Here is a 23,320-nt window from a genome sequence, read left to right as displayed (position 1 = left end):
ATTTATTTCCAGGAAATGCAGTAAAACGAGAAATTACTAAATCCGTTCTCAATCGTTTCTGTACTGCTAATGAGAGCAAACTGGCAAATATCCAAATTTCAGTTCCACTGTGCAATATTTAGTCTGTGTTACTTATAGGCTCAGTTCCACTGATAATTTTAGTTAATTAACTTTGGCAACGCTGTGTGATCACTTTTATTATACTAATCAGTATTTATAAAATTTATCTTTTATTTATTTTTTAATACAAATAATTGATAACTTGGACATATCAAAGAAATAATTAGTTTCAACGACAAATTAAAAAGTTCTACTTTATTACATTTTTGTTGTCCCTATTGTAGAAATTTAGCAAAAAATCTAAATTTAATTCTTGATCATATCACTTAGCATATATTCAAATAATTTTTCACTGTTATATTTGTCTATTAAGAAGTCATGTAGATTTATAATACAAAAAAAATCAAAATTACTTATTAAAGGAACCTTTATAAAGTCAAGACATTACTTGGTGTGAAGAATATTTATTGGGACTAATCAGCCCTTTTATAAAGATATAATTTCAACATACAGTTATTGAAGCAATTAAAAGAAGTATTTGTAACAAGTATTTGGAAATTTATAAATTATTGTAATCTGTATCCTGTATCCCGTCAGATTCTAAATGAACTGTAACACTGTAACTCCAGGAACTCGGAAATCTTCAATCAAGAAGCATCAATCAAATAACTCTTAAGAAAAAAGGCTTTACTTGTTATATATTTGCAGGAAATATTTAAAAATCTTATTTTACACTACATTAAGCTTCTCAGGAGAAATTGCGTTATAGAAATATAGCAATATAAATCTACAAACAATTATTTATTAATTATAATTTAAATGAACAAAATTACATCGGCAAATATCAATAATGTAATAAACGTATTTTTAATATTAAATGGTAATCAATGCGTTTCAATAAGAAGAAATATTAATCCGATTCTTCGGATTCCAAATTTATACGACTACCGAACTTTGCATACAATTGTGTTTTTAATTCAGTCATGATAGTCTTCAAATCTACACATTTGCCTTCTAATCTCGCAATCTCTTCTTTTTTCTTACTTTTAGCATCTTCCAAAGAGCTCTAAAAAAAATAGCTTTTGTTAATATTGATTAGGTGGTTGAAAGCATGAATTAAAACAGTGATTTGTAATTCTTGATTTATTGATCATTGGCCTGGAAATAACGTTCACGCCTGTTACCTTCCTTTCTCTTAGAGATAGAAAAAGGAAAGTAATAGGCTTAAAAAACGTCGATATACTTCAAGTCAATGCCTAGAATTACAAATCTTGGGAAGTACTGAATTAAAATATTTATTTAAGACATAGATGATGTCAAGAATCATCGCAGTCATAATTATTGCCGTTTAATCACCTGCGTCTTTTCCAGGCAATGATAGATGAACACTTCTCCGATAAAATACGGTATTTTCACATCGTCATCCATCAGAGCGAGTTCGTCGGAAGCATCCTCCAAATTCTTCAATTCGTTCTGTCAAATGCAAATAAACAGTTATCGCTCATGGTGCATGCGAAGCTTTTGCGTGACCAAATAAGGTCAACTCAGTGAGGAAGAAAGAATCGCTCTTTAATCCTTTTAAACTAAAGTAACTTGAACTCTCCTACCTGCTTTACTCTAAGTTCTTCCTTATAGTCCTCCAACTTAGCATTTTGTCTTGCAAACTTATTAATCTTCTGCTGTTCCTCGAAAGTGATATGAACGTCGGAATCCTTGCAAAATATCAAATTACGAAATAGATTAGATCGTAAATACATGAAACAATATCACTCTATTTCTAATATTCTCTGTAATATTGTTTTACCGGCTGAAATCCAGTTTGACTATTTTTCCCTCCTGCCATATTTATACTTTTTTATAATCACTATAATTGTCGTATTAAAATAATCGTTCAAATTACGTGGGAAATAGAATTCGAAACCCTGTATTATGAGCACGCCAGCACGGTCGTATGTCGTATAAACCACAAACTTATAAACAAGTCTGGCGGCTGGGCGCTGGGCGGCACTCCGGCACTGGGCACTCCTATCCAAAGCATAGATGAAAACGTGACCCGAGACCCGAGTGAATCCAAGAAAACCAATAATATGGCGTCAGCCTGAGTAGACGTTTGCGCATGCGTGGCACATGACGGTCTATTTTGAATGATTAAAAAAATTAACTTTTATGTATATAAAATAAATTCAACTTATTATTATTATTATTATTATTATGCTTATGCAAAAAAGCTCATGAAACTATCAGGTGGTACAAGAAGTCAAGATTTAAATTTTATTTATTGTTAATTAATGATAAGTTAGTATTATGGAAATAATTTATGTATTGGAAAAATGTGGAAATTATATCATCTAAGAAAAGCTTAAGAGTTCAACACAAGGATGCATCAAACAGGAAACATGTAGATATTTTAAGTTTTCACCTCCAACACGAGCGAACAGAGATAACGAGATAGACATTACTATTATACTGAAATTATTTCAAAAGACATGGGAGATCTTGATTTAGGAGCAAGAGTTCTTAGAAATATAGGACTGTTCCGGCAAATAATACACAAAAGCAGTAGAATGAGCAAAATGGTATATATAAGCTAATACAATGTTTTTAAATATATTAATTACATTTTTCATTTTAACATTTTGTACAATAAATCAATAAATACCGAAGATGTTATGTAGGTTTATTTCGCTTCCCTATGTTTATTGTATCTCGGATACTGATTTATTCAGATTGTCAAAACTGTCAGAATCTTCAAAGCTTAATCTTTTTTCGGCATTAATGGAATGGCGATTGATACATCTCATTCAAATCGAAACTTACTATAACTATACAGCAGACCGTTCTATCAAGCCATTAACCATTATGGCATTTAATTATAAAAGCAATCAAATTTCCCAGAGGAAATATAACAAATACTTATATGATATTTAATGAAGATGCAATTTGCATGGTAAATATTTAGATCTATCTTACACATTTAGGAATATACTCATTTCATATCATATTATTCAACGATTTAATTAATGCTATTTTTAACATTTAATTACTCCTTTTCCAGTGCTAAACGACAATTTCTGCTCTTTTTCCGTTTACCTTTTTTGCACGTAAATCGAATAAACGTATTTTTAATTCAAGATCTAAGGTGGGAGAATTCTTTGTCAAACTGAGAGACATGACTGATTTTCATGTGTATTATGTCTATTTCTATCCAACTTCAATCTCAATCTTACAATTATATTATAAATTAATGAAATTTTATTATGTTATAAAATTTTATAAAGTTCTAAGATTATAATGTTCCAATTTTAATAATAGAATATAATACAGAGGGAGAATACAGAGGGAGGTAATTAATAAGCTGCTGCTTTTCGTTATGTTTTTATATAAATTTGCCGTAGTCTAATTATATACAACGATTAAAGAACATTAATTCTTAATTTTCCTACTTCCAAAGGTAAAGTCTTTCAACGGCACTTCAGCTGGATCCTCAATTTTATATGTATCTGAGGATATAGACTTATACAGTTTCTGTCGCAAGCTATTTTCTCTGGCACTTCTCAATTTTCTGGTTGGCACATTGTTCGATAGTGCCTTATTCCAATCCCTCGTATGTCTTAAGTCCAACATTATCCTGGTACACTGGTCGAGCGTGAGATTCTTTGATGAGCTAGCACCCCAGTCGAGATACGTGTCTATAGGAAATTTGGCCATGCTGATACCTTCCCTCTTAGCTTTTGCCAGGGACAACGGCTGCGAATTATTCTATAAACAGACAACAATCCAATTTAATAAAAATAAAAAATAAAAAAAAAATTGCGCACACAAAGAGAAGGGATATATCTTGTCAGTTTACCTTGTCTACCAATGCACCTATGATATAAACCGCGTCTGGATCGTATTCATTTAGATTCACTCTACAGTGCGGCGTGAGATACACCAACTGATTCTTTGGAAATAAGTCTAAATAAGATTGGGATGTTACTGTCACCGGAAAATCATCGTTCATCAAAGTGGGTATGTTTTGATGAAGGTAACGCTTAAGTAATCCGTCTTTGTTAAAATTACAGAAATAAAGGCACATAGGATCTGCGTGGAGGCGATTGCTGGCGAACGCCAGAGACAGCTGCTTGGCGCAATTGTGTATCTCGCGATGGTTCATGTCGTCGTCGTAACCACAATCGAACACTAGCTTCGGTTCGAACATCATACTCTGGAGCAATTTGCCATTGTAGAAGCGGTTCATAGTCGTCTCGTATATACGCATAAATAGCGTGTTGTGCAGGAGCCCATATTTCATTTCACCGGTGTCGTCGGCCAACTCCGCTTCTCTCTTAGCGAGCACTTCGGCCCTCTTCAACGCTTTCTTCGCCTTTTCATTTTCCAATGCTCTCTCATTACGCCACAAAAACTCCAGGTACCTTCTGTACAGTGGAAAAACAGTGGTCCCGATTAATATCAGTTAAATCAAAGATAAATTCAAATAAAAGAAAAAAGAAATAGGGAATGTAATACTGACTTTCTTCTCGTCTTGGTCGGCGAGTTTAACAATAACAGCCAGTCCGATGGCTCAATATTGTCAGGAACTCTTTCGGCATTGTGCCGCAAGACGTCCAGTTCCAACTCTAATATTTGAAAGCGCTTCTTGTTCTCGGGATCAGACAGAAATTCATCCAACTTCTGCTGGTCCAACTTTTCCTGTTGATTCTTCAAATCGATGCTCTTTAGATTTTGCTCGTCGATCGTAGCTCGACAGTAAAAACGTTCGTAGACCGCGTTATTCGAACGTCGAGCGTTCGCGCGAGAATGGAGCACGGGCGACAGGACATTCTCGTGGATCGATCGTATTAATAATTTCCCACGAGTCTTAACTGAGACTGTCAGACATCTCCTCACGTTATTGAGCATCCTGTAATTTAATTAGTTAAATTATTGGTTTTTTTATAGCTCGCCACTTTATCATAAACTGCACAAACGGATTCCTAACCTAACTCTTATAACCGCCGTAATGTGCGGTTCGATTCAGGGTGCCTCCCCATGCAAGACGGAATCTCGGAATCATCAATAGCCTCATGGGACTAACCAATCAGAATGATTCCGAGATTCCGTCCTGCATGGGGAGGCACCTTCAGCCTCATAGACCAAGCGCGCATGACTTGACTTATGGAGGATTCACATCGCATCCAATTGGTCAATTTAATTAAAACCCGTATCACATTACGGATTGGGATTTGGGATTGAGATTGGATTAAAATAATCAATCAAGATAAAGAAAACTAATCTCAAGTTTAGTTTTGCAAATCTTTTTGTATATCTGCTCTCATATCATTGGGCGCGTTCAGCAGACCAAGCCGCTGAGTAGCAGTCGAACGTTATTGGCTCTTACTTTTAGAACCAACCACGCAACGCGCGGTGTATTGATAAGACGAACTCAACAGTTGTATCTGGCTATCTGCTGAACGCGACCATTACAAAAAGGTTCAAATTGTTCAAATAAGGGTTCAAAATAGTAAAGGCAAAATTTTAAATAATTTTGTTTAAGATTTTTTATGCAGTCATTATATTTATTTAGAAAATACTCAGAATGCTGCCATAGTACTCGTAAAACATATATGATTTTACACAAAATTGTGGTTTTAAGTTATGCGACGCGGTAGCCAATAAATTCTTGCCGCGCGGCAAGCGTGAACAAAAAGACTAGTGAAGGATATGTTAAGATAATTGATTGGTCCATATGCATGTGCATAAGGAAATAGACCAATTCGTTTCTTTATGCATATGGTTACGCACCTATGCAAGTTTGTCTGGATTGACCTTTATGCGGGGGTCTACAATAAGAATTGACCAATCACAGTCAATTATTCTCCTCAAATTCGATTGTGCGTGGTCCATTTCCTACGACTCACGACCCACGACTCGCATTGTAGACCCCACTTATCTTATCTTCGATATCTGGAAAACGATCGAACTTTTTAGAATCTTCTATAGAACAAACTTAAAAGTCGGGATAAACCAACAGCCAATCAGCGCGAAGTCCAGGTCACATGAAACGACGAACCACGTCGTTCGGGCACTCGGGCAGTTTCGTGCAGGTTCGTGCAGCTTCGTGTGCAAATGGCTTGGCACTCTTGCTCTGTAGTGCATCGTGCATCTGTATCTGTGCATACTGCATGGCTATACGAGTTACGAGTTGGTGCAGACGATCCGAGCCGATCTCGTTGACGAAGGTGACGGTACCGTTGGTTTTCGGTAGAAGAGCGATACCATTACACCCGAATAAGAAAAGAAACGTATCGCGCGAGAAATATACCGCGTTTCGGAAAAGGTAACGCGCCCGCTCGCAACCTCGTTCGTCGACGAATGGTTACCGACGGGTTACGTGTGTACTAATATTGGGTGCCATATTGCGTTTCAGCGGGTCCGGGTTGGTGTGACGGAGAAAGAGAAAGAAAGATATAGCGGCGCGTCGTTAGTCGTTACTGTCGTTGGACCGCCTTGGACTTGGACCACTTGGACCACCTTCGACGAGCGCGCGTCTCGCACGAGAACTCCGTAACATCCCCTTGCAGTTCTCTCGCACCGTCATGGAGGAATCGGACCGCGAGGAGGCGGCGCACCGTCGGCGACGATACTCAGTGTAGTGTGCGAACGTGCGAACTCGGCGAACAATAGCGTGCCCGCTCTGTGCGCGCGGTATCGACGCGCGGATCGGCAACGAGAACTGGGTCGGATTCTACGAATTCGCTGACGGCCGAAGAGGACGGACACTGATCCACGAGCCGAACGGCTGGTTACGTGTGTGTTTTTCGCGAGCCCTCCCCCGTCCATCGTCCGTGTCGTGCTCGCCATGACGTTGCTGTGAAATCCGTACCCCAATAATATCAATCCCGATGTTGGCCGTAGGATTGCGCCAATGTAACTTTCGTGCTTTTAACGTGGAGGCGAGAACCCGGGGCAGCGGCAGCAGCAGCAGCAGCGGCAGCAGGAGCGGCGGCAGCGGCGACGGCGGCGGCATCGGCAGCAACGTCGGCGGCGACGGCGGCGGCGGCAACTCGTGGATACCGAAGAAAGCTTCAAACGCGTTTGAAGCTTTCGAGGTCGTATTCATGGAACTATGAACCTGGACTCGTTGTCTTTTACTTTGTCACAGATCAGTTATTTGGTTGCGAATTTGAGTAAGAAAAATTTCGAGGACAGCTGCCGGGAGATATCGGGCGTGAGTATCCGCGCCGAGGCGCGCTCTTCCGTCTTCCGTCTCAGAAATCCGTCACGCGACCTCCCCTTTCTCACCTTTGTCCTTTGTCCTCTTCTCCCCCCTTTCGCCATTCCGGGCATTCGTCTTTCGAAAATTCTTCGCGTGCTTGCTCTCCCCTCGCGCGTCTCTCCTCGCTGGTGGTCGTGAGACACAAAGCGAGATGTTCGTGTCAGTAGACCGCGCGACGTCGAACGTAGATGTGCACGCTCGCGGAGCAACGTGGAGATCACGCGTGCGTGTCCGCCCATGTGCGTCGCGTTAGCCCGCGCGTTATCGAGATCCGTTCGTTCGTTGTTGAGATTTCAAAATCTCGCGTGCTTGCAACTCGTGCGTTCGCGTTAAAAGAGTCACGGTGCGGTCTCGCTTCGCGTGTACTCGGCGCGAGGCACTACCGTGTCTTCTGATATGTCGAAGGTATTTTCAATGCTTGATCCAATATTCATCTTGTTTTCTAACGTATTCTTTCGAATCGCGCGACTTTTTTTTTCTGTTTATATGTACCAGTGTTTACTTTACGTTATATCTTAACCTTATAAACAGGAGTCTCTTTATTCTCCCGTTCCAACGTTTTTACGTACAAAAGTATATACTGTTCTTTGTCGTCTCTTTTGCGTTACCAAGATCTCTTCCAAATCTCTTTCTAAATTTATCACAAAGATATAAGTTAAATTTTGTATCGTTAGACGTTGTAAATTACAAATGTGTATGCGAGCGTGTCGAAGTCACCAAAGGTCAAGTGCGGGAAAACAGTGGACTAATTCTGATCTTTTCGCAGTTGGTGCAGTGGCATGGTCTAGAGGCAGAACGACATTTGTTCCGCTGTCTGTTCTCGAGCGTTGACTTTTCCAAGGGCGAGCCGTCAGATTCGAGTGCGAAAGATTATTTCCAAGCGAAGCTGTTGAAACAGGAGTGCAACAGCTTATTGAGCAAGCCTGCTTTTATATCTACTTTGTGCTTTGCTATAGATAATCCTTTGCACCATCAAAAGGTATTTGTGAAAAATTATTTGTTATCATTGTCGCAAATAGAGAGATCCATACGCTAATACTTCTGTACATTTTCAGTCACTGAATCCCTCCCCCAAGTTTTTTGTCATTTTGAAGAAAACACTTGGCCTGACCTTGGTACAGGAGGTTGCGTTTGCGATTGCGTTGCAGCACTCGGAGAACGCTGAACGTCGTTCTTTAGCCTTGGAGCATACTCAGAAGCAACTGCCTGAGCTGATAAAGAATTACATAAACTCTGAGACGAGTAGCAAGCATCACGAGGGTGGTTTGCACGACTCGTTGCCCCAGGTCCTTCATCTGATACTCAGCCAGGCTCTCCATACTGCCAATCCGTATAATCTACCTACGGAAACGAAAGAAAAGTTTCTTAAACATTTACGACGCGACTTTCCCCGCGAACTGGTGCCAGTGGTGTTAGCACCATTCCTATATCCGGAAGACGAGGAAACTCTGCAATTCAACATTGAGTTAAACATGGCCGTCACTCAGATGGTAGTTAAACATTATTATTTATTTGTAATATTGTCAGTAATTTATAAAATTATGATTACGATACATTTGTTTTTTTTTTATTTTTTATTTTTTTATTTCAGGATAACAACACTCTTGTAGAGTTGATTATGGAATTAGGATATAGCTTTACTAGTAGCATAGAAGAATGTCGATCGTCATTAACGGGTTTAGGCCCCAGGGAGATATCCCCAGCATGTGTCGCTCGTGTGCTGTCACAAATGGCACGTACCTGCAGCAATCTCGACGATGCTGGAGGCCTACAAACGTTTTGGGGCAACTCAACTGCCTCGCAGGACTCCAATAAGGAGAAATCATCGGACGGTACCATTCCCACAACATGGAACATTGAAATATTCGTTCTAACACTGAAAGAGATAGTAAGTTTGTCACATCTTTATAATTGATTAATTTTGTACTTATATAAGATTCATTTTTTACCGATGAACTAAATGCAGCCATGTGACCAATATTATCTGTTTATCTCCCAGCAATCTACATTGTCTTGGAACGAGGTCATCGTGAAGTTAGATCATCCAGAGTTTATGATCAAGGACAGACAAAGCTTAAACTTACTGATTACGAGTCTCAAGCTGGGACTGCAACATCAAGGATATCCGCCCGACATGTTTCCCGTTGAGCTCCTGTATCGGCACTGGGAAAATATAGACGGCCAATTTTCTCTAATTCAACAAATCCTCAAGTGCCCGGACATATTTTGCTTTGCTGATTATCCGTATCATTCGGTGACGGTCGATGTATTAAAAGCGGCTCCCGAGGCCGATAGCAAGGAAGGGCAAACGTGGCGATCCTTGAACATAGTCGAGTTGCTTTTACACATGGCCGAAAGAGGCTTGTTCACTCCTGTACAGGAGATCTTTAAATGGCCGCTCCAACATTGTCCGGACGTACTCATCTTGGCATTACTGCAGATCAATCCACCTTTCACAATACTGAGGCAGGAGATGTTCACTACGCTATTGCCGATCTTTCTTGGCAATCATCCGAATTCTGCTGTGATACTGCATCATGCGTGGCACTCTAATAATACTAAGATAAAGTCACTTATAATGCATGCTATGGCAGAATGGTATACGCGTGGTGATCATGATCAAACGAGATTATCGCGAATCTTAGATGTCGCGCAAGATTTGAAAGCGCTCTCCGCTTTACTTAATTCGCAGTCGTTTCCATTTGTCATTGATCTCGCCTGTTTGGCCTCTCGACGAGAGTATCTAAAACTGGAAAAATGGTTAACGGATAAGATCAGAGATCACGGTGAAGTTTTTGTCGCTGCGTGTGTCAAGTTCCTACAACGACGATGCCCTCAAGTCATGGGCCCTGGTATCAAGGAAGATCCTACAGTTCCAAAGGCAAGCCAACTGCCGCAGGAAACACTCACTACAATCTTGGCTTGCTTACAAGTTTGCGCCGGGTATGTTTTTTTCTCCCCGAAATTTACGTAGTTCATCGACATTTAATTACGCTGTAAAAATTACATCTGATTTTTCTGTTTTCATATATCGTAGAAGTGTCTCCCAAGAACTCTCAGAGGTAATAATGACAATGGTGCAGAATTGCAGTCTAATGCTGAGTAAGAGCACCATGAACAGACCACCACCGCCAGGAGTCCTGAGACATCGAGGATTAGAACCGTTCAATCCGGCAACTTTAGGAAGCCAAGTACTTTCACTTTTTCTTTATATATTTATTCTTTTGTCAATAGATATGAATATTTATCGCGCAGTTTCTTTGTTTATCTCTGAATTTCTAACCTTTCTTTTTTTCTTGTTTTTCTCTTTTTTTTCTTGCCTGATTAAATAAATTTTGTATTTGTTAAATTTTTTATTTGTTACATAAATCTTACTTAAAATGATACGTTATAATGCGTATGTAACCATTTATATTAATGTCATCTTTCACAGCTATTTTCCTCAAAGCAAGTGGACTCTCTTGGAAATCTTGGATCAAGTCTTGCTTCCATGGGTCTCGGCACGGGTCTTGGACCTCCAAGTAGCTCCGCGTTCAATTTGCCCGGCGCGCTAGGTCCTCTGGTCTCGGCGCCCGGATCTCCCTCACGACTCATGGGACCTTCTCCAAGTCCATTTCCTATGTTGCCGTTATCTTCGCAATTACATTCTGGTCCGGTTGGTACTCAGGGGCCATCTGTTCTCCCGGGTGGTACAATAGGTGGACTGGGACGCCTCGGACCGCCAGCTGGTATTGAGAAAGCGAGAATGCCGGAAACCCCCAATTTGTTCCCAGACATGGGACAAAATGTCTCCAAAGAGGTCGAAGACGAAGCTAATAGTTATTTTCAACGTATATACAATCATCCACCGCATCCGACTTTGTCGATCGACGAGGTGCTCGACATGTTGAAAAAATTTCAAGACTCTGGTATCAGACGGGAGAGAGAAGTGTTTAACTGTATGCTGCGAAATTTGTTCGAAGAATACAGATTTTTCCCTCAGTATCCGGAAAAGGAATTGCAAATAACGGCACAATTGTTCGGTGGAATTATCGAGAGAGGTCTTGTCAACAGTTACATGACACTTGGATTAGCACTGCGATTCGTTCTTGATGCGCTTAAAAAACCCGAGGGCAGCAAGATGTATTACTTTGGCATAACGGCTTTGGATCGATTTAAAAGTCGTTTGAAGGAATACCAAACGTACTGCGAACACGTTAGAACGATCCCGCATTTCAGCGAGTTCCCACCTCACTTAGTGGAATACATAGAGTATGGGTTACAAGGACAGGAACCACCGTCGAGACCGCAGGGCTCGAAAACTCTAGCGGCAATGCTGGCTCCGGTTACGACCCCGTACAAAACCATGACTACAACTACCGTCACAACTAGCACGACGCAAGCGAAACCGTCTACGACTCCGACTACGTCTCTCACGGCTAGAGTAAGTTCAGTAATAAAAATTCCCGAGATTTTCCTCGCTTCAGAATTTCAATCCGTACGTGCGTGACACATCGCGTTTTTTTTTTCCACAGGCCTCTATGCCCTCGGTCGCCAATGCGACTAATATCGATACGTTGCTCGTGGCAACAGACAAGGAGGAAAAAATTACGACACCGCCGGAAGCCTTGCAGGACAAAACTGCTTTCATCTTCAATAATCTCAGCCAGCTGAATCTGCAACAGAAATGTGATGAGATCCGTGATATTGTTACGGAAGAGTACTGGCCGTGGATGGCACAGTACTTAGTAATGAAGCGTGCCAGCATAGAGTTGAACTTTCATGCCCTGTACTCGAATTTTTTGGATTGTATAAAATTACCTGAAGTGAATAAAATGGTCACGAGAGAAACATTCCGAAATATCAAGGTGGGTGAAATGAAGAATTTTGTGAATGCTTTCAGATAATTCTTCTATCTTATTTATATAGCTGTTATTTACATTGTATTTGATCATAGGTTCTCTTACGAAGCGATAAGGGAATAGCTAACTTCTCTGACCGATCGCTGTTGAAGAACTTGGGACACTGGCTCGGAATGCTAACACTCGGCAGGAATAAGCCTATTTTACAGGTATACTATCTATGCAAATATCATGTATGTTATAATACAATTATGGGTATTGTATGAATTTTGTCACATTTTAATTATATTTTACAGATAGATATAGATCTAAAAAGCTTACTCGTTGAAGCATATCACAAAGGGCAACAAGAGCTCCTTTATGTAGTACCTTTTGTTGCGAAAGTACTTGAGAGTTGTGCGAAAAGTCGTGTCTTCCGACCACCCAATCCGTGGACCATGGCAATTATGAACGTTCTTGCCGAACTACATCAAGAACCTGACTTAAAACTGAATTTGAAATTCGAAATAGAAGTACTTTGTAAGAATCTAAGCATCGATGTTGGAGTAAGTGTGCGCTACGTTTGTTCCGTTTTAACTAGATAACGTACTTGGCTATTTATTAAAACTGAGTTGTTGTTTTCGCGCAGGAGCTAAAGCCGGTCATTTACTTGAAAGATCCCGAAAAATTGCGCAATCTGGAATATCAGCTGTCGCATCCGAACAAGAAAACGGAGACGACTAACAATCAACAGCAATCTCAGGGGCCTATAGAGGAGTTGGTTGGGCCGACAACAAGCGGCACCATCAATCCTCAAGCTGCGCCACCCGTGAATACAACACCCTCGTTGCCGGCTGGCCCACCCGAGCCGCGATTCAATTACATGGATATATCTGTAACAGGCATTGCTAATATATCTCAACACATTACTGCCAACAATCAAGTATGGAAAAATTTATTCTTTTATACGAAATATTCTTATTTTTATTAAGCAAATTGTTAGGAATGATAAGATGCATATTAGATGTAGTTAGGGCACGGTTAGATTAAATCAAATATATAATTTGATACATATGGATATATTGATATATATGGATGTTCGATATTTTATGGATGTATTATATGGGCTTTCAGTTACCTATGTTCCAAACGCATCCTCATTTGAAACAATTCATTCGCCCGGCGGTTGAAAGAGCAATTCAGGAGTGGATTCATCCTGTTGTAGATAGGTCCATTAAAATTGCTCTTACAACCAGCGAGCAAATTGTGAGGAAAGATTTTGCGTTGGACCCGGAAGATGTACGAATGCGTACAGCTGCGCGTCACATGGTGCGCAATTTAACCGCTGGTATGGCTATGATCACATGTCGTGATCAGGTGAGTTTGTTGCACCTGTTGCATCGCTACAAAGTTATAAAAATCGGCAAGGAGTTAAGAAATTTCAGACACGAAAAAAATTACTTCCAAATTATCATACATAACAAATATACTCTCTCTATTTGTAAGAGAACCATAAGTGATTTTGAAATAATCTTGAAGAATGAGTCATTTTAAATTTAAATTTGGATCTTTATTTAAGCATTTCAATAAAATCAAATAAAACTCATTCTCCAGGAAGTTTTTCATATCTCCGATTTTAAAAAATCTAATGCCATTCAACCATTTATTAATTTTTTATCTATTTATGTATAGATCCTGGCATCAATTAGCACGAATCTGAAACAAGCCTTTCTCACGGCGTTAATCGGTACGACCCCGCAGCAAAAGGAACTTGTCGAACAAGCGGCGAGTGTAGTCGCTGCTGATAACATGGAACTCGCGTGTGCGTTCGTACAAAAGACCGCTATTGAGAAAGCAATACCCGAAATGGACAAACGGCTGTTGAATGAAATTGAGCTGCGAAAAATCGCCCGGCAAGAAGGGAAAAGATACTGCGATCCGATTGTTAAGTATCAAGCCGAGAGGATGCCGGAGCAGATAAGGCTGAAGATGGGTGCCGTAACGTCTCAGCAAATGGCAGTATATGAGGAATTTTCAAGAAATATTCCAGGATTCCTTCCGCTCTCCGAACGAGATACGCAAGCGCTCTTTATACCGAAACCTATTTCTGTAAGGGTCATTTGTTGACTTTGCATTAACATATCTGAAAGTTAACATATTCACGATACGGAATCTCTCATTTGGGGGTTTTTCATTTCTTTATTATGTCCCGAAGGAGGCTCCTATCACCGCGTTCACACCCAATTCTGCGGTGGCAGTCGCTACGGCGCAACAAGTAGCAGCCTACGCAACTGTAGCAGTTAGCAACGACGAAATGGGCGCAATGTTGGAGAAACTTGCGACGGAAGTCGAGGTCTTATTGGCTGCCATGGCACCCGTGGCACCGCCACCGCAGCACGCTATCCTTCACAGTCTTCTGGAATCGATCGTAGTCACGAGAAGATCAAGAGACGCCAATGCAGCTTTGGCATTATTAAAGAAAGTGAGTTACGCGAGTAAACTGTGATATTCAATCAAGTAAATCGTAAGATTGCAGCACGAACAGAACTTACCGGCGATTATATATTCCAGGCTGTCGAGGGTTTGCTAGACGGGCCCATGTTCAACAGCGGCGTCATCGATACCGATAGTCTAATACAACGCTACAGAGAAGTGCACTTACGGATGTTGAAGTGTCTTCAAGATCCGCGTGCATACGGCATGCAATGGACCAACAAGAACGTGACTCGTTGTCTGATCGAATGCCGGGAGGACTACCGGTATAATTTCGAAGCCGTGGACTACCTCATAAGGTACGATATCGGGTAAACCATATCCCTCGGGGAATGTCTGGAAGACATTTCTAACGGACGATATTATTTCGCAGATCTCACTTGATCAGTCTTCCCCAATACGACTTAGCTATAGCGCAAGCTATAGACTCGGGAAACGTGTTGGCAACGGTGTTCGCCATGCAGTTGGTTCAACTTTATTTGATTGACGAGAGGCAGGCGACTCATGTCACCGAAACTGACTTGTACCACACGATTGAGATATTGGCTCGATTGTCGGTTCACCGATCACTACCGGAAGGGTATTGTTACAAATATTAATTTCTGAAAACGTTTGACAATCGTACAAATAGCATAAACTGACGGCCTGACGGCTATTCTCACAGCACAAAATAAGCAAAGCGAGTGAACCCATCGTCGAAAAACGGCAGCAATAAGCCTCTTGCTTTTTTTTTTTTTTTAGAAAATAGATACGATATATTCATTAAGTTGTAAATATATTATACTTGTATTTATTCAAGTATGTATAAATGTTTCACTATTTCAGAATCTCGGGCTTCAGATTGACAAATCTGGTCGAGTCATTACGTGCCAATGTTGATTCCGGTGTGTTGGGAGACAGAGCTCCAGCAGGACCTACAGCGCACATTCATTCTGGAATCCTGCAGGTGAGAGTAAGTAGATTGTCCAGATTATTCAATCCAAGTAGATTATACTGGCGATATTTAGTACTGTGTTAACGATTGTTTATCGATATATTTATCGGTGTCGCATTTTTTTTTTTAATTTGCGTGGAGTAATAGTTGGCGTCAGTTGAACGCTTTGTTCTATTAATTTTCAGTCAGTTTTTGTTATCGCAAAGAATATTTTCTAATGATACCGACGAACATTGTTAACAAAGTACGAAATATGTCTCTCGGTATATCGTAAGCCCTAAACGATTTTAATATGTGGCGTACATTCACTTTTTACAGGCTCGCGATTTCGACGATCCACCCGGACTGATGGACAAGACGGAGTATCTATTACGTGAATGGGTGCAAATGCACCATAATCCGCAGTACGCGCGAGATCCCACAAAAGCGTTTAGCATATTCGTCCATCAGATGAACATCCACGGCATCTTGAAAACCGACGACCTCATCACGAGATTCTTCAAGCTGAGCACACAAATGTGCGTCGACCTTTGCTATCGGACTCTTTCAGAAACTGGCTTAGCTCCCTCGATTATACGTGCGAAGTGCTTCCACTCGTTGGATGCGTTCGTACGTCTCGTAGCATTATTAGTGAAACACTCGGGCGACGCTAGTAATACCCATACCAAGATCAATCTCTTGAATAAGGTGCTTGGTATCGTAGCCGGTGTGCTGCTCCAGGACCACGAAATACGTGGCGCCGACTTCCAACAATTGCCGTACCATCGGATCTTTATCATGCTCTTCTTGGAGTTGTGCGCGCCCGAACCGGTTCTAGAGGCCGTGAATTTTCAAGTTCTAACCGCCTTTTGCCATACCCTACACATTCTGCGGCCAGCGAAAGCGTCGGGCTTCTGTTACGCCTGGCTAGAGTTGGTCTCGCACCGAGTCTTCATCGGCCGCATGCTGGCTATCACGCCACAGCAGAAGGGCTGGGGGATGTACGCGCAGCTCCTTATCGATCTGTTCAAGTACCTCGCACCCTATCTTCGAAATGCGGAGTTAGCAAAGCCTGTGACGAGTCTATACAAAGGGACGCTACGTGTGTTGCTCGTGCTGCTACACGACTTTCCGGAGTTTCTTTGCGATTATCATTATGGATTTTGCGATGTGATACCACCGAATTGCATACAAATGAGAAATTTGATTTTAAGTGCGTTCCCAAGAAATATGCGCCTACCTGATCCGTTCACGCCGAATCTGAAGGTCGATATGCTGCAGGAGATATCGCACGCTCCGCGTGTCCTTACCAATTTCGCGTCTACGATACAGCCAAATTCCTTCAGGAAAGAGCTCGACTCTTATCTGAAGGCTCGCGCGCCGGTCACCTTCCTGTCCGAACTCCGCAGCAATTTGCAGGTGTCGCAAGAGGCCGGTGTGCGTTACAACATTCAGCTGATGAATGCCCTCGTGCTCTACGTTGGCACGCAGGCTATACAATTTATTCGCAGCAAGGGTCACACGCCAAACATGTCTACCATCGCGCACTCCGCGCACATGGACATCTTCCAGAATTTGGCCGTCGATCTGGATACCGAAGGCCGTTATTTGTTCCTGAACGCTATAGCGAACCAGTTGCGGTATCCTAACAGTCACACGCATTACTTCAGTTGTACGATTCTTTACCTATTCGCTGAAGCGAACACAGAAGCGATACAGGAGCAAATTACAAGGGTTCTTTTGGAGAGACTGATTGTGAACAGGCCACATCCATGGGGGCTTCTGATTACCTTCATCGAACTCATAAAGAATCCGACGTATAAATTCTGGTCGCACGAGTTCGTACATTGCGCGCCGGAGATCGAAAAGTAAGTCTTGCTTCTCTCTCTCCTAATTTTTTTTTTTTAATCAATTGCACCGAAATTATTTTAATTCTACCGGAAAGACATCATATATATTCTTAAAAAACAATCCTAACAAGCTTCAATTTTATCCGGCGTTAAATGTCAAATTTATATTGGTATCGTATCAACATTATTCACAACATAAGTATGTTGAATTGAAACTGAAATGGAGAATTTAATTTTGATACCGATTTCAATTTTGAGATTTTTTGATAAAAATTGAATTCTCAACACAATGATCACACGTCGATCTAAAATATTGATAAAAGAAATAGAATTTAAAGTCTCGGCTGCATCTAGCACCGAATGTAGAATGTAAATTTGAATCCACAAGTCTTTAGCGTACAATTGATTGGGTGATTCGTTTTTTTTATTTATTTATTTTTTAATTCAACATTCGTTATTGTTTCAGATTGTTCGAATCCGTAGCTCGATCGTGTATGGTGCAGAAGCAAATACCCACGGCGGAGACGGAGATTCCAGAGTGATAGAGCGTTTCACTCTTCAACTATCGCAGTGTGTACAGTAAAATGAAGGTAATGACTGAAGGTACTGCGTGTAAAAAGTTGTTGATGTAGCGATAAATCGCGCACTATCGCGTTTAAATTGTTGAGATGGGCAGATGCTGAATAATCGTAAATAAGTGTGCATCGATTTATATAATGTGTAAGTGAGACAATTATTACGTTAATTATTTTAATAAGAAGGAATACGTCGATTATATAAGGGGAGCAAACCTCATACACCTCACTAAACGTGTCTTTCGGACAATGTATTTCACACTGTGTATTATATATATATATATATAAACGACATTGTACACATGACACAAGTGTCAGTATATACATAATAAAGTGTATCGTGGTGGAACAAAAGCTCATGAAAATTAACAAATGGTGTTCAAACAAAAAGACGCAATTACGATGAGTATTTCTCGCGCATGCGTACGATTTATCGCAAATTTGTATTCCCGAAGGAAGGTGTATAAGAGCATTAGAATATGTTGTACAATGCGAGACAGATATTTGTAGAGAGATATATACGCTTTAGAAACTATTATTTAAGTATACATTTTGAAATCTGTGACATAGCGTAGGATGCTAGTATATACATAGATATGGATTTTTTTAAGAGGAAGTAGTTACATAATGACACGAGAGATGACAGGCCCAATGTAATTTATTTACAAGATTCTTTGATCCTGAAGAATTTCTACTGCGACTTTTAGATTTTTCGATGTAGCAACTTTTGAGTGATAATTATTAAACGATTTATTCAATCTTTTGCTATATGTATATATACATCGTTTGTACAGACTTTGAAAGCGTTATTTCTGAACGAGAGATTACACAGACTGTTGGTCGCGCGTGGCGTGATAAGCGTCTCTCTCTTTATCGGGAAATTTGGTCGGTAAATTCGGACTGTGCAAGTGACACTTTGCGGGGTACATGATACCCGCGACGTTCACTTCGTAATCGCCCGATAATATGTACTCGTTCGTCACCTCTTGCGGTTGACCTTTCGAGTCGAAATTTTGTACAAATCCAAGGCATACCTGTGGAATATCGTTCAACAAATTATCTCGAGAAAAAAACTATCGGTAACGCTCTTGTAAATCTTAGATTTTTTTTTTAAGCATACGAGGAAGACTAAATTCACCTGTTTCTTGAACGTAAATCCGTAACCCGTGGTCGTTGTCATTCCGCAATACTTTCCGTTTCGATAAATAGGCTCGCCACCCCAGCACCAAGTATCGAACTCGAGATCGTGATCGTTCAACAGTAACTGTACGTACTTCCGCTGGACTCCTTGCTCACGCTGCCTCAAAAGAGCGTCTCTGCCGATGAAGTCGACTTCCTTCTGCGGAATGAAAGTTTTATATAAGTTCACATTCCTTTAAAATGTCAATCCTTAAAGTAATATTTACATCGAATTTCACTCTCCATGATCTTCCGCATTCCAAGGGAGTAGTGAAGGTATCCAAATCTTGTCCCCAAAATGCGTAAAACTTCTCAACGCGTAACGCTCTCGTCGCATAATAACCAGCGTGCTTCACCCCGTATTTCGCTCCGGCCTCTATTAGCCTTGTGTAGACGTGCAATGCAAACTGAAATTGTGAAGAAATTTGGAACACGCTTTATAGATCTAAGAAAATTTGTTTTTAATACCGATATAACTCAAAAGAGCAAAGACGGTATAATAGCGATTACTCGAATAGATTTTTACCTCGTTTGGAATATACAAGACGTAGCCAAGTTCTCCCGTGTGCGTTAAATTCATCGTACGAATGCCATTGGCAAGTCCAACGTCCAATTCCTGATATAAAAAAAAAGGAAGCGAACGGATGATAACGTAATTTAAATGTTTTAATTCAGTTATGTTACCTTGAATGTGAAAAACGGGAAGTTCTTTGGATTTAAATCTATGTCCGTCAGTTCAGTTAACAGTTTTCTGGTGGCCGGTCCCATTATGCAAATCGCAGTGTACGCCGACGTGACGTCCGACACGGCGACAGAACCGTCCGCCGGTAGATGACGGTGGATCCAGTCCTTGCAACGCGTTTGTTGAATGGTTGGAGCAATCATCATGTAACTAAGTGAAAAAGTTTCCGAATGTACTCGTAGATTCATTTTCCTTATACGGAGAATATTCCTGATAGCACAACCAAAGCGCGACGCACGATCAGCAATTCTTCAATTTTCAAACTCGATCGATCTCTTCAAAAAGTTATAGAAAGAAATGTATTTTAATTTTTCAATTATTTTCTAATGTAAAACCACACCTCGGTTGTATTATCAATAATGAACCATCGCCACGCGTGCGATGCAAATTTATTCATTGCAACTTACTGATTCGGCGCGATCCGCGCTAAACTACAGTCGTTCTCGTAACCACCACGATGATTTTGCATACCGGTATGAATAATACTTCCCACGGGCACATCCACATCATTTGAACACAAGTACTGCAGCAAATCCACGACTTCCGTGTCGTTCGACTGCAATACAAAAAGCAAGATATTAGTATCCCAATGAAAGTTTACCCAGAAAGATACACGAGCCCTTATTGGATAGTTACCCATAAGTCAATTTTGGTGAAGGAGGAATAATCGCTCAGACCGATCGCTTCTCTGCAAGCAGCGTATTCTTGCGCGACCGCGTCGAACCAGGGTGGCTTACCGAAGGTATTCGTGTAAGCTATTTTGTATCTCTGAAAACCGTCGGGAAACTCCAAATCTATTAACAATAAATATTTGTAGTACGGAAATGGGATTCTCCAAGTTTTGACAGAAAGTCGTGAGTAGTGCAAAATTACCGCAGTCATCGTCTGGCTGAAACCAGGACGGTCTCTCGTAGCCCATGACCTGGCCGAAAACGGCGCCCGCGTCTCGGAGCTTCGGATAAATCGGCGACATCCTCAGATTTCGTCCGGTTTTGAACTCGAGATGCGGATACTGCAGCGCGTAGTGCATCCCAGGCACCTCTCGCACCCGATCGCGCAGAAACTTGCGATTGTTATGCAGCCCGAGGAAACGCGAGACATCTAACTCGTACATATCTAACGAAGTCGAGCCGTTAACTATCAATTCCGCCGTTGCGCGACCGACTCCGCCAGCGGCGGATATTCCGACCTTTAGAATACCACAATTTATATCGAAGAATTACGGGAATCGATGCGATTAAGCGACTTAATCAGTTAATAGTTAATTAACTAACCGTTTTCATCCCGGCGGCGATGTAGTAATTACGTATTTCCGGCACCTCTCCCACGATCCATCTGCAATCCGGAGAGAACGCCTCAGGCCCGTTGCAGAGTCTCTCCAGAACTGCGTTTCCTAAACTTGGAATTCTGTGCAACATCTGTTCCAGCAAAATATGAAAGTGATCCCAATCCTCCGGTAAAAATCGCTTATCCGTGCCCTCTAGAATAAATAAAATAAGAATATATTTAATCACATCACACAAACAAATAATTATCTCATTGTCAGTTTAAATAGTTTATAAATTGATTTAGTGACATCAATTTAGACGAGCAAAATTCTTTCACAATAATTTTAACGTCCAGGAAAATTCTCATGTTCATCTAACCGGGAATCACTCCGTCTTCGAACGCTGGTTTTGCGACCGGCTCGAAACCACCGGCTAACAGCCGCCCTTCGTTCTCTCGAAAATAGGTATACCCATCCAAGTCGCGTATAACGGGTGTCATCGGATCTAAATTAGCAATAGGTTTAGTGTGCAAATAATAATGTTCCACTGGATGAAGCGGTACCTGGAAAACGAGTAAGACATTACTTTCTGCCAGAGAATTTTTGCTTAACAAATCAGGTATCAGGGATACCGACCTTGACATACGGCTCACTGAGTTTACCCACATTCCGCGCCCAAAATCCGGCGCCATTGACAAAATGCTGGCATTTGACGGTGCCGCGGGTCGTTTCCACCGCTTCTATCTGGCTATTCTGATTGATAACTTTCGTAACCGCGCAATTCTCGAATACCGTAACACCTGGTTACAATAAGAACGCGATTTTCTTAAATTTGAGGGCAGCTCGCAATCAAGTCTCTCCGGATATCCTAATTTTTTTAATCGTACGATACCTCTACGTTGTGCCTCTTGAATTAACGTCAAACAGATCCGATACGGATCGCCGACGCCGTCCCCTGGGATCCACAATCCTCCCACCAGATCCTCGACGCGTAACAATGGACACAGATCTCGAATTTCCTCCGGCGAAACCAAGTGGCACTCGATGTCGCGTGACCTGAGATATTAATCAAGTTAAAACGTAAATGTCGATATCGCCGATAATGCGGTATCGCCGTGTCCGCTAAATAATTACACGGATTGCGCCTTCATTCGCCTGAACGAGGTCATGCGGTCTCTCGTTCTCGCCAACGAGAGACTGCCGCACTGCTTCCATCCTGTCGAGAGGCCCTTCTTCTCCAGCTCCTTGTACAAGGCGATGCTATCCTGAGCGAGTTTCACTTGTGCTAGACTGGGCTTGAAGGCTCCTACTAATCCTGACGCGTGCCACGTTGTTCCACCTCCTAGCCTGATAACAGACGCATGAAATATATCTTTGTTATATATTGTAAAAAGAAGAATGTGTAAATATATATTAAGATAGAAAAATATATATGAGTGTTTTTAATGGCTCGTTGAGTAAAATACATTTGAAGGGGGTATTCGCGTACCTGCCACTTTCTACCAAAATAGTCTCCGGCCCCAGTCCCATGAGGGACAAGTGATATGCCACGGCACCTCCCATAACTCCGCCTCCGCATATAACAACTCGTGCTTCCTTAGGAAGCGCATGTTCCGAGTCCTCCGAAGCCGCGGCGTCGGTCTCTTTCCTCGTCGCCGCTCCCCCAGTTTCGTAACCGCGCGAGAGAGCCTTCCTCCCTCGCACTGTGCATCTGCTGTACAACAGTTTGGATTGCTTCCACATTTTAATCATCGTAGCCAGGCATTTTTTTATGTTCGGCCGGCAATGTTTCCTTCGTCGAGCATTTCTAACCTGTACAGTTATCTTGCACACCTTTACATCTAGATCGTTTCTTTTACTATCTTCGTTCTTCGTGTTTACATTCTTCTTCCTGTTTTTGCAACAATAAATTGATATGTCACATTACGCCCATTACGGTAATCACAACAGCGAAAGAAAATTGCGACTGTCGACACATATGCATACTGCATCCTCACAGAACATTTGCATCCTGCACTTTCTGCACTGTTAGATCTGTTCTTTTAGCGAGTTTACGCCGTTTGCGGCAGTTTGCGCCCCACGAAGCGGCGTGTCAAAATGTCAAATATTTGACACGTTATATAACAAAAACGACACTCCATGACACATGATTCGTCGTCTTGA

The 23,320-nt window shown here is 41.4% G+C and overlaps 4 protein-coding genes across 5 annotated transcripts; 1 reads left to right on the top strand and 3 right to left on the bottom strand.

The window, feature by feature from the left end:
* Window positions 1-842: 842 nt before the first annotated feature.
* Window positions 843-2,038, bottom strand: Pfdn4 (prefoldin subunit 4). Its single transcript, XM_077400811.1, has 4 exons — window positions 1,865-2,038; window positions 1,668-1,772; window positions 1,417-1,533; window positions 843-1,126 (listed from the first exon to the last, which is right to left on the bottom strand). The coding sequence occupies exons 1-4, from the start codon at window positions 1,901-1,903 to the stop codon at window positions 971-973; spliced, it is 417 nt and encodes a 138-aa protein (XP_077256937.1). The 5' UTR covers window positions 1,904-2,038; the 3' UTR covers window positions 843-970.
* A 1,384-nt stretch (window positions 2,039-3,422) lies between these two features.
* On the bottom strand, window positions 3,423-5,188 carry Rswl (tRNA methyltransferase roswell). The gene is made up of 4 exons (XM_077400806.1): window positions 5,042-5,188; window positions 4,574-4,963; window positions 3,911-4,478; window positions 3,423-3,819 (listed from the first exon to the last, which is right to left on the bottom strand). The coding sequence occupies exons 2-4, from the start codon at window positions 4,960-4,962 to the stop codon at window positions 3,484-3,486; spliced, it is 1,293 nt and encodes a 430-aa protein (XP_077256932.1). The 5' UTR covers window position 4,963; window positions 5,042-5,188; the 3' UTR covers window positions 3,423-3,483.
* Window positions 5,189-6,207: 1,019 nt separating this feature from the next.
* Window positions 6,208-18,729, top strand: Not1 (CCR4-NOT transcription complex subunit 1). 2 transcript variants are annotated; one of them, XM_077400833.1, is made up of 20 exons: window positions 6,208-6,379; window positions 6,470-7,270; window positions 8,085-8,297; window positions 8,374-8,808; window positions 8,910-9,206; window positions 9,318-10,261; window positions 10,356-10,509; window positions 10,752-11,741; window positions 11,833-12,165; window positions 12,255-12,368; window positions 12,456-12,704; window positions 12,788-13,081; window positions 13,273-13,515; window positions 13,831-14,247; window positions 14,354-14,620; window positions 14,710-14,930; window positions 15,005-15,211; window positions 15,457-15,577; window positions 15,884-17,412; window positions 17,861-18,729. In XM_077400833.1, the coding sequence occupies exons 2-20, from the start codon at window positions 7,169-7,171 to the stop codon at window positions 17,934-17,936; spliced, it is 7,206 nt and encodes a 2,401-aa protein (XP_077256959.1). In that variant the 5' UTR covers window positions 6,208-6,379; window positions 6,470-7,168; the 3' UTR covers window positions 17,937-18,729. The 2 variants fall into 2 exon arrangements, with proteins under 2 accessions (XP_077256959.1, XP_077256958.1); XM_077400832.1 differs by having other exon boundaries at window positions 6,209-6,379; window positions 15,457-15,583.
* On the bottom strand, window positions 18,610-23,163 carry LOC143894515 (pyruvate dehydrogenase phosphatase regulatory subunit, mitochondrial). Its single transcript, XM_077400841.1, has 14 exons — window positions 22,647-23,163; window positions 22,292-22,504; window positions 22,050-22,213; window positions 21,794-21,957; window positions 21,537-21,720; window positions 21,165-21,370; window positions 20,764-21,079; window positions 20,527-20,684; window positions 20,298-20,446; window positions 19,833-20,040; window positions 19,675-19,764; window positions 19,376-19,555; window positions 19,108-19,308; window positions 18,610-19,003 (listed from the first exon to the last, which is right to left on the bottom strand). The coding sequence occupies exons 1-14, from the start codon at window positions 22,907-22,909 to the stop codon at window positions 18,794-18,796; spliced, it is 2,706 nt and encodes a 901-aa protein (XP_077256967.1). The 5' UTR covers window positions 22,910-23,163; the 3' UTR covers window positions 18,610-18,793.
* Between the last annotated feature and the right edge of the window lie 157 nt (window positions 23,164-23,320).

The sequence above is a fragment of the Temnothorax americanus genome, unplaced genomic scaffold (genome assembly GCF_048541705.1).
Source record: "Temnothorax americanus isolate GAGA-0224 unplaced genomic scaffold, ASM4854170v1 Scaffold14, whole genome shotgun sequence".
Taxonomy (NCBI): Eukaryota; Metazoa; Arthropoda; class Insecta; order Hymenoptera; family Formicidae; genus Temnothorax; species Temnothorax americanus.
The sequence above is the reverse complement of the archived record's forward strand: the minus strand, read 5'-3'. Positions and strand labels throughout refer to the sequence as shown.

Bases quoted from the DNA above. Each gene is read 5' to 3' on its own strand.
- Pfdn4 (XM_077400811.1), bottom strand. From the start codon at position 1,903: ATGGCAGGAGGGAAAAATAGTCAAACTGGATTTCAGCCG. The intron at 1,773-1,864 runs GTAAAACAATAT...ATATTTTGCAAG, and splicing joins GTCAAACTGGATTTCAGCCG to GATTCCGACGTTCATATCAC. The intron at 1,534-1,667 runs GTAGGAGAGTTC...TGCATTTGACAG, and splicing joins AAGAACTTAGAGTAAAGCAG to AACGAATTGAAGAATTTGGA.
- Rswl (XM_077400806.1), bottom strand. From the start codon at position 4,962: ATGCTCAATAACGTGAGGAGATGTCTGACAGTCTCAGTTAAGACTCGT. The intron at 4,479-4,573 runs GTCAGTATTACA...TCCACTGTACAG, and splicing joins CCGACCAAGACGAGAAGAAA to AAGGTACCTGGAGTTTTTGT. The intron at 3,820-3,910 runs GTAAACTGACAA...GTCTGTTTATAG, and splicing joins TAGGTGCATTGGTAGACAAG to AATAATTCGCAGCCGTTGTC.
- Not1 (XM_077400832.1), top strand. From the start codon at position 7,169: ATGAACCTGGACTCGTTGTCTTTTACTTTGTCACAGATCAGTTATTTG. The intron at 8,298-8,373 runs GTATTTGTGAAA...GTACATTTTCAG, and splicing joins ATCCTTTGCACCATCAAAAG to TCACTGAATCCCTCCCCCAA. The intron at 8,809-8,909 runs GTAGTTAAACAT...TTTTTATTTCAG, and splicing joins ACATGGCCGTCACTCAGATG to GATAACAACACTCTTGTAGA.
- LOC143894515 (XM_077400841.1), bottom strand. From the start codon at position 22,909: ATGATTAAAATGTGGAAGCAATCCAAACTGTTGTACAGCAGATGCACA. The intron at 20,041-20,297 runs GTAAGTTGCAAT...TTTTTCACTTAG, and splicing joins GCGCGGATCGCGCCGAATCA to TTACATGATGATTGCTCCAA. The intron at 19,556-19,674 runs GTAAAAATCTAT...TCACAATTTCAG, and splicing joins TCTTGTATATTCCAAACGAG to TTTGCATTGCACGTCTACAC.